This window comes from Rhinatrema bivittatum, chromosome 6, assembly GCF_901001135.1.
Source record: "Rhinatrema bivittatum chromosome 6, aRhiBiv1.1, whole genome shotgun sequence".
Classification (NCBI taxonomy): Eukaryota; Metazoa; Chordata; class Amphibia; order Gymnophiona; family Rhinatrematidae; genus Rhinatrema; species Rhinatrema bivittatum.
The window spans coordinates 122,838,520-122,854,896 of NC_042620.1; the positions used below are offsets into that span (position 1 = coordinate 122,838,520).

A 16,377-nucleotide genomic window follows, 5' to 3' on the forward strand; every position below is an offset into this window, starting at 1 on the left:
CCTTACTTCCTTAAAGGTACAAGTAGTGGCTCTTGCCTTTTTCAGGGTCCAGGTGAATGGTGGTTCCTTGTCGGCTCATCCTGATGTGATCCATTTTCTGAAAGGAGTGAAACATCTCCGTCCTCGCTTGCGGTTTCCAGTACCCTTATGGAGTCTTAATTTGGTATTGGATTTCTTAACCTGTCTTACGTTTAGACCGATGCGTAATCTGTCCTTGTGGTTACTGACCTTGAAAACGGTGTTTCTTGTGGCAATTTGTTATGCACAGAGAGTTTCCGAGCTGCAAGCCTTGTCTTGCTGGGAGCCCTTCCTTCGGGTGTCTCCAGGGGCAATATAGCTGCATAATATTCCTTCATTTTTACCGAAAGTGGTCACTGAATTTCACTTGAATCAGTCCATTTCCCTGCCATCTCTGGACAGAGAGAGAGAGGTGTAGGGGAGTATCGTCTGTTGCAATCCTTGGATGTCAAGAGACATATCATCTGGTATCTGGAGGTTACTGAGTCTTTATGGAAAACGGATCACCTGTTTGTCCTTAATGGTGCTGGATTAAGGAAGTAGTCACGGCAGCATATGATGATGATGATAGCAAGCTGTTACCTATTCAGGTTAGGGCTCATTCCACTAGGGCTCAGGCAGTGTCATGGGTGGAAGTTAGGTTGCTGTCTCCCATTGACATTTTCCGAGCTGCGACGTGGTCCTCCTTACACACCTTTTCCAGGTATTATCATCTGGATGTGCAGGCCCGGGAGGATGCAGCCTTTGCATGTGCAGTTTTGATAGGACCGTGGGTAGCCTCCTGCCCTGTTCGGGAGTAGCTTGGATACATTCCACTTGTTCTGGGTTCATCTAACTGGATATAAGAAATGAGAAATTACTACTTATCTGATAATTTCCTTTTCTTTAGGACAGTCAGATAAATCCAGCTTCCCTCCCTTGGCTGCCAAATGATTTTAGTATGGTCCTCTTGTGTGACAATGTATTATAGGGATTACTGTTAAGTGTTAGTCCAGTACCTAGTCTAGTGCTTATACGTTTATTGTCTGAGCTCAGTGCTTCCTGTTGGCTGAGTATTGACATGGTTATTTGTTTTTAATCAAGTTTTTTGCTAGTCTGTCCACAGTTTGCTTTTGAATAAAATACTGTCAGGCTGATGTCACTGAAGGGGTATATGGTACTGTGACGTCAGTTTGCTCCATCACCATCTGCTGGTAAAGGTGATTAACCTACTTGTTCTGGATTCATCTGATTGTCCTAAAGCAAAGGAAATTATCAGGTAAGTAGTAATTTCTCATTTATCACCAGTAAATTGAAATTTCAACCATAAGCTTAAAAAAGTAGACATTATAAGCTATGTCAATCCTACCTTAGGAACCATTACTAGACAGAGTGTGTGTCTTGAGAAACAAAAGCAAAGAGTTATTCCAAATTGAAATAAAAGATATATTAATAGGCCTTAACAGGTCTTGTGTAAGGTGTATAACTAATGCAAGTGCTTTACATTTAATACATGATTGCAATGAGTGGGTGTTTTGTAAGTGCATATTTTACTGCATTCCATTCCAATGGTAAAGTTGTTTACGATGCAACTCTAGGGGCTATTAGGCAATATATCACATATCTAGTCAGATTAATGCTAGTTGATAAGTTTTAGAGCAAATGAAAAAGAGGCTAATTAGGATACTGGTTGTCTCACATGTTTGTGACATAGTTCAGGGGTTCCTAAGCTTCATCTCAAACACAGACAAACATGAAGAATCCTGGTTTTTACCATCTTAAATGAAGGAGAGTTCTACTCAACATGTAGATTTTGTTCTTAATGCCTTGTTTTGTTAGATAAAATGTGACTATATTCTTCAGCGAAAACCTGAGACTAGCATTGCCTAACCTACTTTAAATGTAAATGTGTTAGCACCTGAGCCATTTAGTCATTTATTTGATTTATATTCCGCCTTCCAGTCACTTCATAGCCATGATACTTTGGAATTTCTTCTGGCAGAGCGTCTGGTACTGAAAAACTGGGAGTTCCATTTCACTCTCACACAACCTGCACCAAGGATTGGGTACAAGTCACTCTAGCCTGAGATCAATGATCTCCTTTTGCAGGGCTCCAGACTTTTCTACCTGCCTGCTGACTCGAGCACAGCTGGCTGGTGACGACAAGCTAATTAGGACTTCCTGCCCAGTTTTGCTTTGGTCTTTTGGGATTCTGCCAGTTACTTCTGACCTGGATTGGCCACTGTCGGTAGAGCCAGGACTGGGCGGGGGGCGGCTGCCCTGGGTGTCAAGCCCAAAGGAGCGTCATCAGCAGGCTGCTTTAATCTATGGGCATAAATACACAAAGGCCAGCTTCATCGGCTATTGGTCAGTGCCCTGAATCTCAGGCAGCCAAGAATAGCCCTTTGCTTTCTGCTCAGCTACTCCCCTCCCAGGCAACATGCAAGGAACAGGTTGCAGGGAGATGAGTCTGGAGCAGACAGAACATAGTGCAAAGCAAAGAAAAGCTGCCTGCTCCCTAATCCAGCCTCTCCTCTTCTCTTGTTTCCCACTCTGCTCCTGTCTGCAAGGAAACAGGAATGAGGGTGGCAGGGGAGTTTTGAAGCCGGAGTGGATAGCAGAATAAAGAACAAATTCAGTTTATGTCTGTATATTTCTGTTTCTAATTTGTGATTCCTTTTACTGTATTTGGTGAGAGTTTGTGTTCTGTATGTGTGATGGAGGTGAAGTATTCTGCTAGTGTATAGGTTCTGTAGCAGTCCAACTTGTTCTGTTTTCCTACTAAAAGGTTTATTTAGGTGTTTTAGGGCTAGGTGAAGTAATTTTTTTTTTAATTTCTTCTGCCTTTTCGTTGGTAGCTCAAGGAGAGTTACATTCATTGCCTTAGATTGTCCCCAGAGGGCTTACAATCTAAGGACCCTAGGTACTAAGCATTTTTCCCATAGACACAAAATGGGAGAAAACCATTAGTAAATATGCCCTTTTAGTTTGTAACTGAGGCAATGACTTTTCCAAGGTCATAAGTAGCACAAGCAGGATCTGAATCCTAGCTTCCCTGGTTCTCAACCTGCTACTGTAACCACTAGGCTATTCCTCAGTGTTGTCTTTTCATACAGAGCTGTTGAAGTTTGAGGTCTGAGAGATTGTGCTATTTTGATATGGTTGGTTTTCTATATAGGCTCTGAGTAATAATCAATACGAAAGGACATCGCCTCCTATCCCATGACTTTTTAGTTTTCGTAGAAGCTTCTTATGAGGGACTTTGTCAAACGCCTTCTGAAAATCCAAATACACTACATCTACCGGTTCACCTTTTTCCACATGTTTATTAACCCCTTCAAAAAAATGAAGCAGATTTGTTAGGCAAGACTTCCCTTGGGTAAATCCATGTTGACTGTGTCCCATTAAATCATGTCTTTCTATATGCTCTACGATTTTGATCTTGAGAATAGTTTCCACTATTTTTCCCGGCACTGAAGTCAGGCTCACTGGTCTATAGTTACCCGGATTGCCCCTGGAGCCTTTTTTAAATATTGGGGTTACATTGGCCACCCTCCAGTCTTCAGGTACAATGGATGTTTTTAAATATTTGTTCTTTTTTAAAATATAGTTTTACTATTACCATATTTTCCAGCGTATAAGACGACTGGGTGTATAAGACGACCCCCAACTTTTCCAGTTAAAATATAGAGTTTGGGATATACTCGCCGTATAAGACTACCCTTCTGTGTCACTACATAACCATACTGTATGTGGTACCCAGTATACAACAACCAGCCAATCACGGCAAGCGATGTACCTTACCGGCGATTGGCTGGTTGTTGTATACAAATCCTGCTTGGATTGGTCAGCTCTCCCTGCTTGCCCAGCTCTCCCTGTCTCCAAGACTATCAGAGCGGTAACGCATCCCTCTGGCCCACCCTTGTATCCTATTACCGGTACCTCCTTCTCTGCCTCTCAGATCTCGCTCCTGAGGACTGCAGTGAAGCGGCGCAGACGTGCATGTGCAAGATCTGAGAGGCAGAGGAGGTGGTACCGGTAATAGAGATGTGAATCGGAACCAGAATCGGTTCTGGTTCCGATTCACATCATGGGTTTTTTTTCGTCCGGCCCGATCGGGGTTTTTTTTATCGGCCGCACCCGAGCTGATAAACAAAAAACCCACCCCGACCCTTTAAAACTAATCCCTCAGCTTCCCCCACCCTCCTGACCCCCCCAAGACCTGCCAAATTAATTAAATACAAACCCCACCCTCCTGACCCCTCCAAGACCTGCCAAATTAAATACAACCCCCCACCCTCCTGACCCCCCCAAGACCTGCCAAATTAATTAACTACAACCCCTACCCTCCTGACCCCTCCAAGACCTGCCAAATTAAATACAACCCCCCACCCTCCTGACCCCTCCAAAACCTGCCAAATTAATTAAATACAACCCCCCACCCTCCTGACCCCTCCACAAGATCTGCCAAATTAGTTTTCTACAACCCCCCACCCTCCTGACCCCCCCAAGACCTGCCGAAAGTCCCTGGTGGTCCAGCGGCGGTCCAGGAGCGATCTCCTGGATTTGGGCCGTCGGCTGCCAGCAATCAAAATGGCGCCGACGGCCTTTTGCCCTTACTATGTCATTGGTCGACCCCAGTGACATAGTAAGGGCAAAGGGCTGTCGGCGCCATTTTGATTGCTGGCAGCCGATGGCCCAAGCCCAGGAGATCGCTCCTGGACCCCCACTGGACCACCAGGGACTTTTGACAGGTCTTGTGGGGGTCAGGAGGGTGGGGGGTTTTGTTAGATTTTTATTTTTTTTTATATTCGCTCCATAAGACGCAGATATTTTTCCCCCCACTTTTGGGGGGAAAAAGTGCATCTTATGGAGCAAAAAATACGGTAATTATTTGCCCTATAAGACGACCCCCGGCGTATAAGACGACCCCCGACTTTTGAGAAGATTTTAAGGGGTTAAAAACCCGTCTTATACGCCGGAAAATACGGTATGTTTTATATTTCTTGGTTTTATTTGATGTTTTGTGAGGAATAGTAATGTTTCTGTTTTTTGTATACGGTGTCTAGCTTATTGCTATTTCTAGTTTTTGTCTGCATATTTCTGTTTATACTTTATGATCTCTTTTTATTCTATATTTATTGAAGGTCTGTTTGTGTTCTGCTTGTCTCAAACCGTTAAGGGCTCTAATTGTTTGAATGCTGGCAGTTAGTGCTGTTTTTGTATGGGAGGTTTACTATATTGTAATTGTAATTTAGTTTATTCATGGCTTTCTGAGGGCCAAGCTCACACTTACTCTCACTGTGCGTTACAATTGACCTAATACCATATGAATTCCAAGTGTCTTTTTTACTTTTTTGCAGGATTTTCTTGTTGGCATCACAGCAATGCATGCAAATATACCGGTAGTATACATGTTGTGATATTTTTATTTCAGAAGACCGTACTTTGTCCATTTTTCATGTGAAGTCTTATTACAAATGCATAATTTTTAATTATGTGTATGTATGTGTGTGTATGTACAGTGGGGCCAGGGGATGCAAGTTTGTACGTTTTGCCTAGGTTGCCTAATTCTCTGGCACCTGTCCAGGCTGCCCTGGCTCCTCATTGTGGGAAAGCAGTATTTTGATTTGGAGCTATTTTGTCATGGGCCAGGCTCTCCTCAGTCTTAGCTGGAGCATTGATGCTTATAGTGTATAATTTTCTTTTTCTTAAGCCCCTGGAGGAAGCAGGGCGTATGGATCACTTCTAGTCCTCACTTCCCCAATAAAAGGTAGGCAGAGCAGAGCCTAGCAAGCCATATAAGCAGCAGACTGCAGCACGCAATCAATGAGTATGTGCTGGAGTGAGGAAGGCCCTGAGAAGTGGAGCAAGCTACTGTCAGAAAGGGAGAGGATGAGCAATGTTAGTGAGACTTCTGTCTGAGGTGGCTGAGCTGAGCTTTGAGAGGCAGCTGGCTGTGGAAAGGGTGAGTCTTCTGGAGAGTGAGGGTGCCAAGAAGAGGTGAGAATGGGAAAGGCTTGTGCTATTTGAGGAATGGCTGGCAGTAAACATCAGCTTTTACATAATGATGCAGCAGTGCTGGGGATGGGCAGTCACTGAGCACAAAAGAAGCAGCACCACAGCAGATGTGTGTGTCTGAGTCACTGGCTGGCAGTGTGGTTGTCTTATCAAATCTGATTACAATTTGGAAAATTATCTGAAAAGATTGTTTATAATCAATTCAACGATTATTTGACCAATAATATCTTACATATTTTCCAATACTGTTTCAGACAGAAGCATAGTACTGAAACCTTATTTGGTTTCAATATAGGACTTTGTACTCTGTCAGATGGATAAGGATTTTTTGATGATAGCCGTTTATTTAGATAAAACAGCTGCTTATGATACGGTATCCCATGATATACTCTTATTCCATTTAGAACAACTGGGAATTGGATCAGTCTTCCAATGATTTAAATCATATTTGACAGATGGGAAGCAAGGGCTTCTTTTCAGGGTTTAAAATCTTCAGAGGGATATCCGTGTTAGTCTGGTGCAGCATAAAACGACAGGAATCGGATTGCACCTTGTAGATAAACCAATTTATTGAAGCATGAGCTTTTGAGGACAGTGTCTACTTCGTCAGATGCATGAAGTGATATTCAGGAGATGGGTACAATATATACAGAACAAGAGAATCATTGGAGTAGACAGGACATGGTGTGGAGAGAGCGTTAATAGCATTATAATATAGCCTACTCACAACTGAGGTAAGTGTGAAAAGACAGAATGATCTGATAACAGTCATCAGTATTGTTATATTATTGTATTTATTAAGAATGTAAAATTTGTTACCCACACTGAACACTGGTTGGAGGAGGCAGGTTATAAGCGCTGCTAAATAAACTAAGGTCTGTTCTGAAAACTGGCTTTTATAAATTGCACATTTTACACCATATACGCTACATCCTTGAGAGAAATGATTTTCGAATCTTGGTACAGTCTTTTGTTATGACAATTGATTTGCCCTGTAAACAGAACTCCCAAATTGTAGCATTTGAGCCCTGAGAGTGTTACAGAATTCTGCTGCTAGACTTATATTAAATGGGACCCTTTGAGATCATATTACACTAATGTTACATGAGTTGCATTGTTTGCTTCCCCTTCAACTTATTCAGTTAAAGGTGTTGGTATTGATATTTAAATCAATTAAAATGGAGGGTCCTCATTATTTGTCTAAGCTTTTACAACCTTATGTATTCGGTAGAACCCTTCAATCCCAGTTTGGGTTATCTTGAAGTCCCTTCTATCAAGGTCATTAGTCTAGAAGAAATAAGGAATAGAGCATTCTCCGTAATAGGGCCTCTAATTTGGAATAATCTGCCTGCACCTTTGTGTGCTATGTCTGATATTAACATTTTTAGAAAAAAAGTGACCACCTTACTGTTTTAGGAAGCCTTTGGAGATGTAAACAGTAGTTAACTGCCTGTGTTATGAGCATTACAGGTTCAGGTTTTTGTCGTTTGTTTTATAAGATGTATATGGTTTTAATGTGAATATTGTTTTATTGAATTGTAACCCGCTTAGCTTACCTGGAATGTTATAAGTGGGATAAAAATTCTTTTCAATAAATAAATACCATAAGAAACTTGCTGGGCAGACTAGATGGACCATTTGGTCTTTTTCTGCCGACATTACTATGTTACTTTGTATGTATGAAGAATACAACTTTACAAGGCAGAATTGTTAAGGAAACTAGTCCTTTCATCTCATACAAATATTGTCAAAGTTTTGTAACAATGCTAAGTTAGTAAGTTCTAAAATTTCTATGCCACTTTCTTCATGGGATTTATATCTGATTTGGAACTTTTTTATGCATCCTCCTTTTGAATCATTAAGTTCTATTAGCCTCTCCTTTGAGAATCAGTATTATTTTTCTTGGATGCTATATTTTCAGCAAGAAGAGTAAATTCAACACTTTTCTCTGCAAAGTCTACTTCACACTGTTTTTTCAAGACACTTTTCCATCATTTATTGAAAAACATTAATTCTGCTTTGTACTTTAATCAAGAGATTGTGTTGACAGGTCTGTATCCTAATCCACTTTTGTCTGAGGAGAAGGCACTTCATTCTTTAGATATTAAAAGAGCTTAAAAGTTTTGTTTACAAAGAACACCTTTTAAAATAAATCTGAACATGTGCTTATTTTTATAGAGTGAGAAAAGTAGGTCTACCATCCTCAAAGCTATCAGTTCCTGTTGGATTTCATATTGTATTTCAGAATTATATAAAAGACCAAGCAGACCTGTTCCATCATTTGTTAAATGACATTCTATAACAATGGTTCTCAACCCAATCCTCAGGGCACACCTAGCCAATCAGGTTTTCAGAATATCCACCATGAATATGCATGAGATAGATTTACATACTTTGGAGGCAGTGCATGCAGATCTCTCATGCATATTCATTATGAATGTCCAGAAAACCTGACTGGCTAGGTGTATCCCAAGAACAGGTTGAGAACCCCTGTTTTACAAAATCTGTAGCTATCTCTAATGCAAAGAAAAGTACAAGCATCTATGAAAGATATACAAAGCTGCAGCGTGTTTGTTTATTAAAATTTGACTGCTTAAGCAATAGCACTAAGCGATGTAAAAAATTGCATTCATAAAAAGTTGAATACAAAATATAAAAAACAATACAAAACAAAAAACTAGATAACGAGCTGTATTGGGATACAGAAAAATATAACAATACTGTTACCACCAAAATACAGGATGCACAAAATAAAGTATCAAGGATATGCTTGTTTGATTAAAAAAGCCTTCAGTAAAGTTTTTAAAGTCTTTGCACAATCAGTCTGCCGTAAACATTCTGGGAAAGAGTTCCATAAAGAGGGCGTTATGACCGAAAATGCACAGTCTCTAGTTTCAACTAGGCGGGCATGCTTTATAGATGGAATATCTAGCAAGTCGCATAGCCGACCTTGGAGTCCTTGTAGGCTGATTAATCTGTAATAAAGCATTGGTCCAACGTGGGTGAAATTGCTGTGTTATATTATTAATCTGTTGTTTGTTCAATGTGTGTGATTCACCCAATAAATACATTTGAAAAAAAAAAAAGCATTGGTCCAGGGAAATGAAGTTATGTTAAGCAGTTTATGGACCATAACATAGACTTTATATTGTATTCTGTAGAAAACTGGAAACCAATGGAGCTTATAAAGAGTAGGAGTAATATGCTTGGAGTTCATACTGACCTTCACTATGTTACAGAAAAGATCATCTGTAAATAACATGTTTGGAAGTAAGATTTTTCAAGAGGTAAACACTCTATGGAGCTGGATAGTATACATTCTAGGATATTAAGGGAATTCAGAGAGGTTCTGGAAGGTTTGCTGATGGATCTGTTCAAAAGATCTTTGGAGACAGGAGTGGTGCTGTGATTCTGCAGAATGGTGGATGTTGTTCATCTTCATAAAAGGAGATAGAAACTACTGGCTTGTTATCTTCCCTCGGAAGTGGGAAAATTATTTGAGGATCTACTAAAGGAATGGTTAGTGAAGTATCTACAGTTTAGTGGGTTGCAGGGTCCAAAGCAGCATGGTTTTACAAAAGGAAGATCATGGTCAATTTATTTAATGGATGCCTAAAGAATTATATATATAGGGTGGGTGCTTCATGTGATTTTCAATAGATTTCTGCAAAGCTTTTGATACTATCCTCAAAAGGCTCCTAAATAAACTGGACTGGGCCACAAGTTGGTGGCCTGCACTAGAAACTGGTTGAGCAATAGACAACAGAAAGTTATGGTAAATGGCATTTTCTGTGAGGAAAAAAGGGTAATTAATAGAGCACCCTAGGTATCTGCCCTGGGGCTATTTTTTCAATCTTTGTGAGTGATATCATGGAGAAGTTACAAGAAAAAGTTTGTTTTTTGCATATGAGACTAGGATCTAAAACAGAGTGGACAGAATAAGAGATGATCTAAGAAAGTTCAATAATATTTGAGTGCTTTGTGGTTAAAATTAAATGCAACAAAGTATAGAATCATGTATTTCAGCTGCAAAAATCCAAGGGAGCAGTACATGACAGGGGTGAGATACTAATGTGCATCAAGGAGAGAAGCTTCCAGGTGATTATGTTGATAATCTCGATAGTGAAACAGCGTGATAAGATAGTGATCAGAGCAAGAGGGATGCTGGTTGCATAACCATCAAACATTAAAAAAAAGTAATAATGCCTCTATACAGGTCATTGGTGAGTCTTTATCTAGAATCTAGGGTCCAATCCCAGAGGCTGTACCTTTGAAAGGAGAGGCTAGACGCAGTTCAGAAAAACCTACCAAAATGGTACAGGGTCTGCATCAAAAGCCATATGATATGAGATTTAAGACTTAAGATGGGCTGGCCCAGTGCCTCAGTTACAGTTGTGCACTGCCCTGTAGAAGTTCCCTGGTTTGATTCCAGAGTACAAAGGAAATTACATACGGTCAAAGAAGCCACTCCAGATTAAGATCGGAATTAAATCCTTCCAGCATACAGTGTTCAACCATGTAATTCACCATTGTTCCAGGATCTGGACTCGATCACCAGTTAGCCAGTCAGTCTTGACCTGATCTGTAACAAAGCAGGTAAAAGAATCAAAGGCATATTCATTTTGAATAAAATGATCAACATCAAAGCAGTACATTTCCCCATTTATAGACATCTGCAGTGTTCTATTAATATAGTCCTAAGCATACTATTAATTTTCTCCACATATATCAGGAGATGTAGGCACATATATATATATATATATATATATATATATATACTATATATTTCACAAAAGTGGATTTACAGTCTGTTAATGATGTTCCCAAATAGTTCTTATATATGCAAGGATGTAAGAAGTAATTCAAACTACATCAGAGAACACAAGCCAGTTAAAATAGCTGTGCTGGATATTATTAATTTCAATTCCACAAAGATGAGAAATCAAAATGTTTGTATCACACATTTTAATAGTTAATGGTATTAGAGTAGAATCATGGTGATGAGCATATTTGTTTTTATACTATGGGGTTTTTTTTGTGTCATACACCCTTTGGATCTTCATGTTAAATATACAGTATTAACCATACAAATATTTAAGTATCAGCTAAGGTTTGTGATAACCTTCTCATCCTTGTTCCTCTTGTTTTTATTTTGCAGAAAAGTTATTGATGCCAATCATAAAGAATCTTGGGTTTCTAATGACACCTATTGGGAAGTGCGAAGGGACCCTGGTTTTAGTAAAGTAGACTTGCCTGTGCTCTGGTAAACTGAACATGCAGATCATCAGTAGCAACAGACCACTGAGCAGATGAATAACTATGCAGAATTAGGTTTGGTATAGCTGAGTGTGGCTTGTGGCTCAGCAGATATGGCATTTTGCTTTTCTAGTCTTTTCAATGAGCTTTTAAAAGTGCATTAAGCCAGGCCTTAGACCACTCTTTGGATCCTGTGCATTTTGCTGCAGACATACTTTTGCTTTGCAAACCTCCATGTGTGAGAATGAGGGAAAGCCGCCGAAACCTTTGCAAAGTCATCCGGAAGAGTTACCGACTCTCAGATGGAGAAGTGAAAGCAGATCCTGAGCGTAACCATGGAAGCACATCCATCTGTTTTACGTAGAGCCTTCCACATTATGAAAATCTCTTGGGAGTCTTGGTTTTGGTTTCAGAATTGTCATTTGATACACTTAAACTGTGGCTACCACTAGCCCCTTTTAACCCTTTGCTGCCTGATAACTGCTTTTACTATTGCTGATCACCAAGTACTTGGTTGGTAATTGCTGATCACTTGCAACCAAGTACCAAAGGGTTAAAAACTGCACTTTTCTGTAAATTATATTCATATACCATTTTTCATGCCTTAAAATATGAATATGTACAATAAGTCATTGTAAGTTGGGCATATCTATGTAGGGGATCTTTTTAAAGCCTTCTGATTTAAACATTATACATTTCAAACAAATGCTTGCTAGAATGCTGTATTTTATTTTGAAAAAACTATTTGATTGATTTAAAACAAACAAAAAATACTAGATTATTTAGAATTTTGTTTGAGAATCAGTCTCAGGTTCCCAGTCATAAAATATATTAATCAAGTGAATTATTTTAGTATACATACATACACACACATGTATATATACACACCATATACCTACATGAATGATGTATAGATGTAGTATTTAGAACTTATTTTGAAATGAAACTCTAAGTCCTTTTGCCATGCTTACCTAACGTTGTTTATATATATGAATTCCTAAGAGCTTTGCAGTAATGTGAAATCACAGGGAGATTTCAGAAGAGAATATCTCCCAAAGCAGAATGGTACTGTAAACATCACTTGCAATTTTATACATATTGAATCTACAAATTTTAAGTGAAAATTTATAAAGAAAAGAAACAAAACTGATAAGATTCAGTTTCCAAAGTAGTACAATTATTTTAACTATGTATTTAAAATGTATAGTTTTAACTTTGAAAATTAAAGTTCAGTAGCAGATGCTTATTTTCTTGATAGTCTCAAAGCAACTGGATTGTAATGCAAAGTGTTAATTTAAGCCCTTCCTGACTAGCAGAACAAGTATATAAACATTTATTTTTAAATATACTGTAAAAATTAAAATGTTCTTCCCATGCTTGAAGGAAGTGGCATAAGAAGCGCAAATTAAAAAAAAAAAAAGCAAAACTAGAATGTTAAATGACATCTCAAGACTGTAGGGATGTGGAGCTGGCTGTGCACTGCCATAGAGGAGACCTGAGTTCAGTTCCCAGACCTAGATTCTGCTCATCAAGCCAGCAGGTGCTGGGGATGCTGTAGAGGATGCACTCACAGCCTCTGAGAAGTGTGGAGGGAATGCAGCTCTTCAAAAAGTGACACCTGCAGGAATTATTCAGGATGCTTTTTGGGCTCCAAAGGCAGCCATGGCCTGGAGGCCCTCCACCATGGACAGCTGCTGTAATAACTGGATTGTAAAGGGAGAGAGGTGAGAAAATACAAAAAATGGATCAATAACCCTGAGCAACTGCAACTGAAGGCTCGTGGCATCCATGCCCTAGTGAGAGCAGGTTCCGGTTAAGCTGAAAGCCACCAGTTCAAAAAGAAAGAAGATTGAAAGGCTGAATTTTTTTTAAATGTTGCCAAGCTGTGGAAATTGTAAATGAATTGAAGATTATTTCTGGAACATTCAGAGCCCAATTTTAAAACAGTGCACGTAGGGCTAAAGTCTGAGTAGAAAGTACTCACACACTTTAGCCCGTATTTTCAAAGTCCACTTTGAAAATTAGGGCTTTGTTCTGAAACAGTGCCAGACTTAAATGTACACAGTTTACACCTTCTTCAGAGCAGGTGTAAACGCATGTATGTGTACATTTATGCGCATACGTCCGAAAATCCAAAGTATATGCGTAAATGATTTCCTTGCCCCAACTCTTTCTCCAGGAATGCCTCTATCTTGTGCGTGTAAAGATACGTGCACAACCCCCGCAGCACTTCATAAAATGCTAACATCATGGTATTAGTTGAAAAGGCTTGTAAGTAAAAATGTGCCTTCTGTTTCTTTCTTCCAATCTCTTGTCTAATTGTAGAGGGCAATTTTCAAAGTCATGCACCCAGCTAAATAACAGTAGATGGTCCTGTATAAAAATTGCCCTCTTTTATCCCTCTCCCCTCATCATTTCTCTTCCATGGGTGGAAAGTAGCTGCACATTCCACAGCCACATGGCCCATCTGAAAATTTCCCCCATATTGGACCATTAATTTTAAAAAAAAATAATTTACTTTTCACAGTAAGAGAGGTTCCCCCCCCCCCCCCCTAAAATAAGATAAAGCATGGTCTCTGCACTGAAGGAAGAATAGCAATAGATATATTTCATATCTGCCTCTGTGCGCATGCTTTTGAACAGGGATAATAATTTACTGCTGAAGCCCCATAACATGATATGTCCATGGCATTTCTGACTGTCTCCCCCAATCTTTTATTCTGAGACGGTGGCGGGAAGGGGGCAGCTTTCAATGGGATTTCTGCAGGAAAGCAAGAGTGTTTACTCATCGGAAAATAATTTTTTGAAATTCCCTCCTCCCACGTCCTCCTGATGTGGGGAAAGATGTACATTGTCCGCAGCATACATGCCAGGGCTTTACAAACCTTTATCTAGTATGACCCCATTTTAGCACTCGAACATTCATATGACCCCAGAAGTCAATCAAAACAAATTAGCGGGGGGGGGGGGGGGGTGATCCCACTCCAACAATCAGTCCTCACTCTCTCCCCACTCCAGCTGATGATCCCCTCTCTCAACTTGCATCCTCCCCAGAGGACCCCTCTCTCAACCTCTGCATCATCCAAACCTTTTCACCATCCAGCTGATCCTCTCTCTCTCCAAAGTCCTTATTATCATCACCAACTGATCCTGTCAGCCCCTCCCTCTCATTCCATCCCCCATTCCCTCTCTCATTTCCTCCCTTCTAACCACTCACACATTCCCCCCCCCCCCCCCCCACACACACACCTGATCCCCTCACTCCCCTACCTGCTGTAATGCTACTGGCACCTGAAGAGTGCTGCCATTTTGGGGCACTTGGGGGTCCCAAAAACATCAATTGGAGTTGCATTTGGGGTCCTGACCCCTAGTGTCTACATTTTCCCTTGGGTTAGGGTGAGCCTGGCAAATACAAGCTTGCATTTCATTTAGAAATCCTCGGTTTACTTTACATCTAAAAAGGAAGTGGGGTAAAAAAAAAATCCCTGCGGCACCATGCCACGATGGAAGTGTCAAAAAGAACTACTGCATGGGAACTCCCTATTGAGACTCAACTTGCAGGCCTACAAATACAAAGTATCCAGGGGGTCTGTAGGTACCATGGGGTGTGAGAACTGCCTCCTCTGTTATAAGGCATGCTAATAAGAGGGGATTAGAGGTCAGGGGAAAAGAAAGGTAGGCTGCGGGCTGGCTGTTATATCCTGATCCACAAAATAGCACTTTAATAACATCCCATAACCCATTACTCAATATTTTGGACTGGAAAATACAGAGACTAAAATATAAACAACTATGGTATATCCATGCACAATTTGTTATATAGTGCATTTATTTTTTCAAGGATGAAGGGTAGATGATATAGAAAGGATGTACTGTATATCTATGTATATGAGATAGAAAGAAGCAAAGAATATGAAATGCAATTAATATAATTTTAATTATATAATGCTGCTTAATAATGAAAAAAGATAAACCAACTCATTTTGCCTTTGTCTTTCTTTATTAGCAACATTATGTGATTAAAATTGTTTTGATGAAATTCCTATGGCTTTGCTACTTTCTTCCTTATTTGCTTTAGGGTGATTTTGGCTCATAACTTATGCATACTCCCAAAACTATTCTTGAATTTACTTTAAACCCATAGCACAGGTAGTTTTTAATAAAAGCATATTTATGTATACGAACAGTCCATTTCACTACAAAAGAGAAACGTGTTCTTTCTGTAGCCTCAGTTATGCAAAATTCCTGGCCCGGCAGCATTTTTTCCTCATGATGCAAAAATATATTTGTGCCAGCTCAAGGGGGTACTTGGCTGTGTTCTGCAGACATTTATTTCTGTGTATAATTTCTTTTCTTCTTTATTTGTACACCTCTGAATTTCACAGAATAGAGACACTTTCGCCAGTAGGTCTTCTCCATCCTCTTCCCCTGCATATAATTAAATCCTAGGCAAACAAGAATTTCCAGCAGCTAATTATACACATTTCATTCAACACCAATAGCTGATCAATGAATCCCAATTCCAAGGCTTATTAAAGCATAGCACTTTTCTGGAAGTCCTATTCATATGCCATTATTCATGCCTTAAAATATTAATATGTTTAGTAAATCAGTGTAAATTATGTGTATCCTTGGGCATATCTATCTAGGGGATCTTTTTAAAGCGCTATCATTTTATTTTCATTATGAATTTTAGAGAAACAACTGCTTGCTAGAATGTTGTATTGTATTTTGAGGAAGTTGGTTGCAGCTGTTAAATACCTGCATTACTTCACTCATAATAAAGGACTAGTCACTCACTGAATCTTGACTCTGCGTACCAAAACTCTGTCCATTTCTTGCTCTATGTGTAAAGAACGATCTCTCTCTTTCTGGTGTTTGAAATGTCAGGCCTTTATGTTCAAACATTGCTTTGTTTGTAAAAGTAACTTCATAGTTATAGTTTTAACAATCCATATAGATTGACTTTTGATCAGCTTAATATCAATATGAGCTAAGGGCATATATATATATATATATTTACCAAGTCTGCAGCAGATGAGCATTTTCTTCAAACTACAATAAATATGTTTGCTGAAACACAGTGGAGGCCTGTGTTAAAGA

At 39.5% G+C, this 16,377-nt stretch overlaps 1 protein-coding gene across 8 annotated transcripts in view; it reads left to right on the top strand.

The window, feature by feature from the left end:
* The window catches only part of OSBPL6 (oxysterol binding protein like 6), a 316,099-nt gene extending 300,021 nt beyond the window's left edge, over positions 1-16,078 (top strand). For all 8 annotated transcript variants that reach the window (XM_029605885.1, XM_029605886.1, XM_029605887.1 and 5 more), the window contains one exon: positions 11,177-16,078. In XM_029605885.1, coding sequence (XP_029461745.1) covers positions 11,177-11,285 — 109 coding nt within the window. In that variant the 3' untranslated portion in view covers positions 11,286-16,078. The remainder of the gene's footprint in view (positions 1-11,176) is intronic.
* Positions 16,079-16,377: the final 299 nt, after the last annotated feature.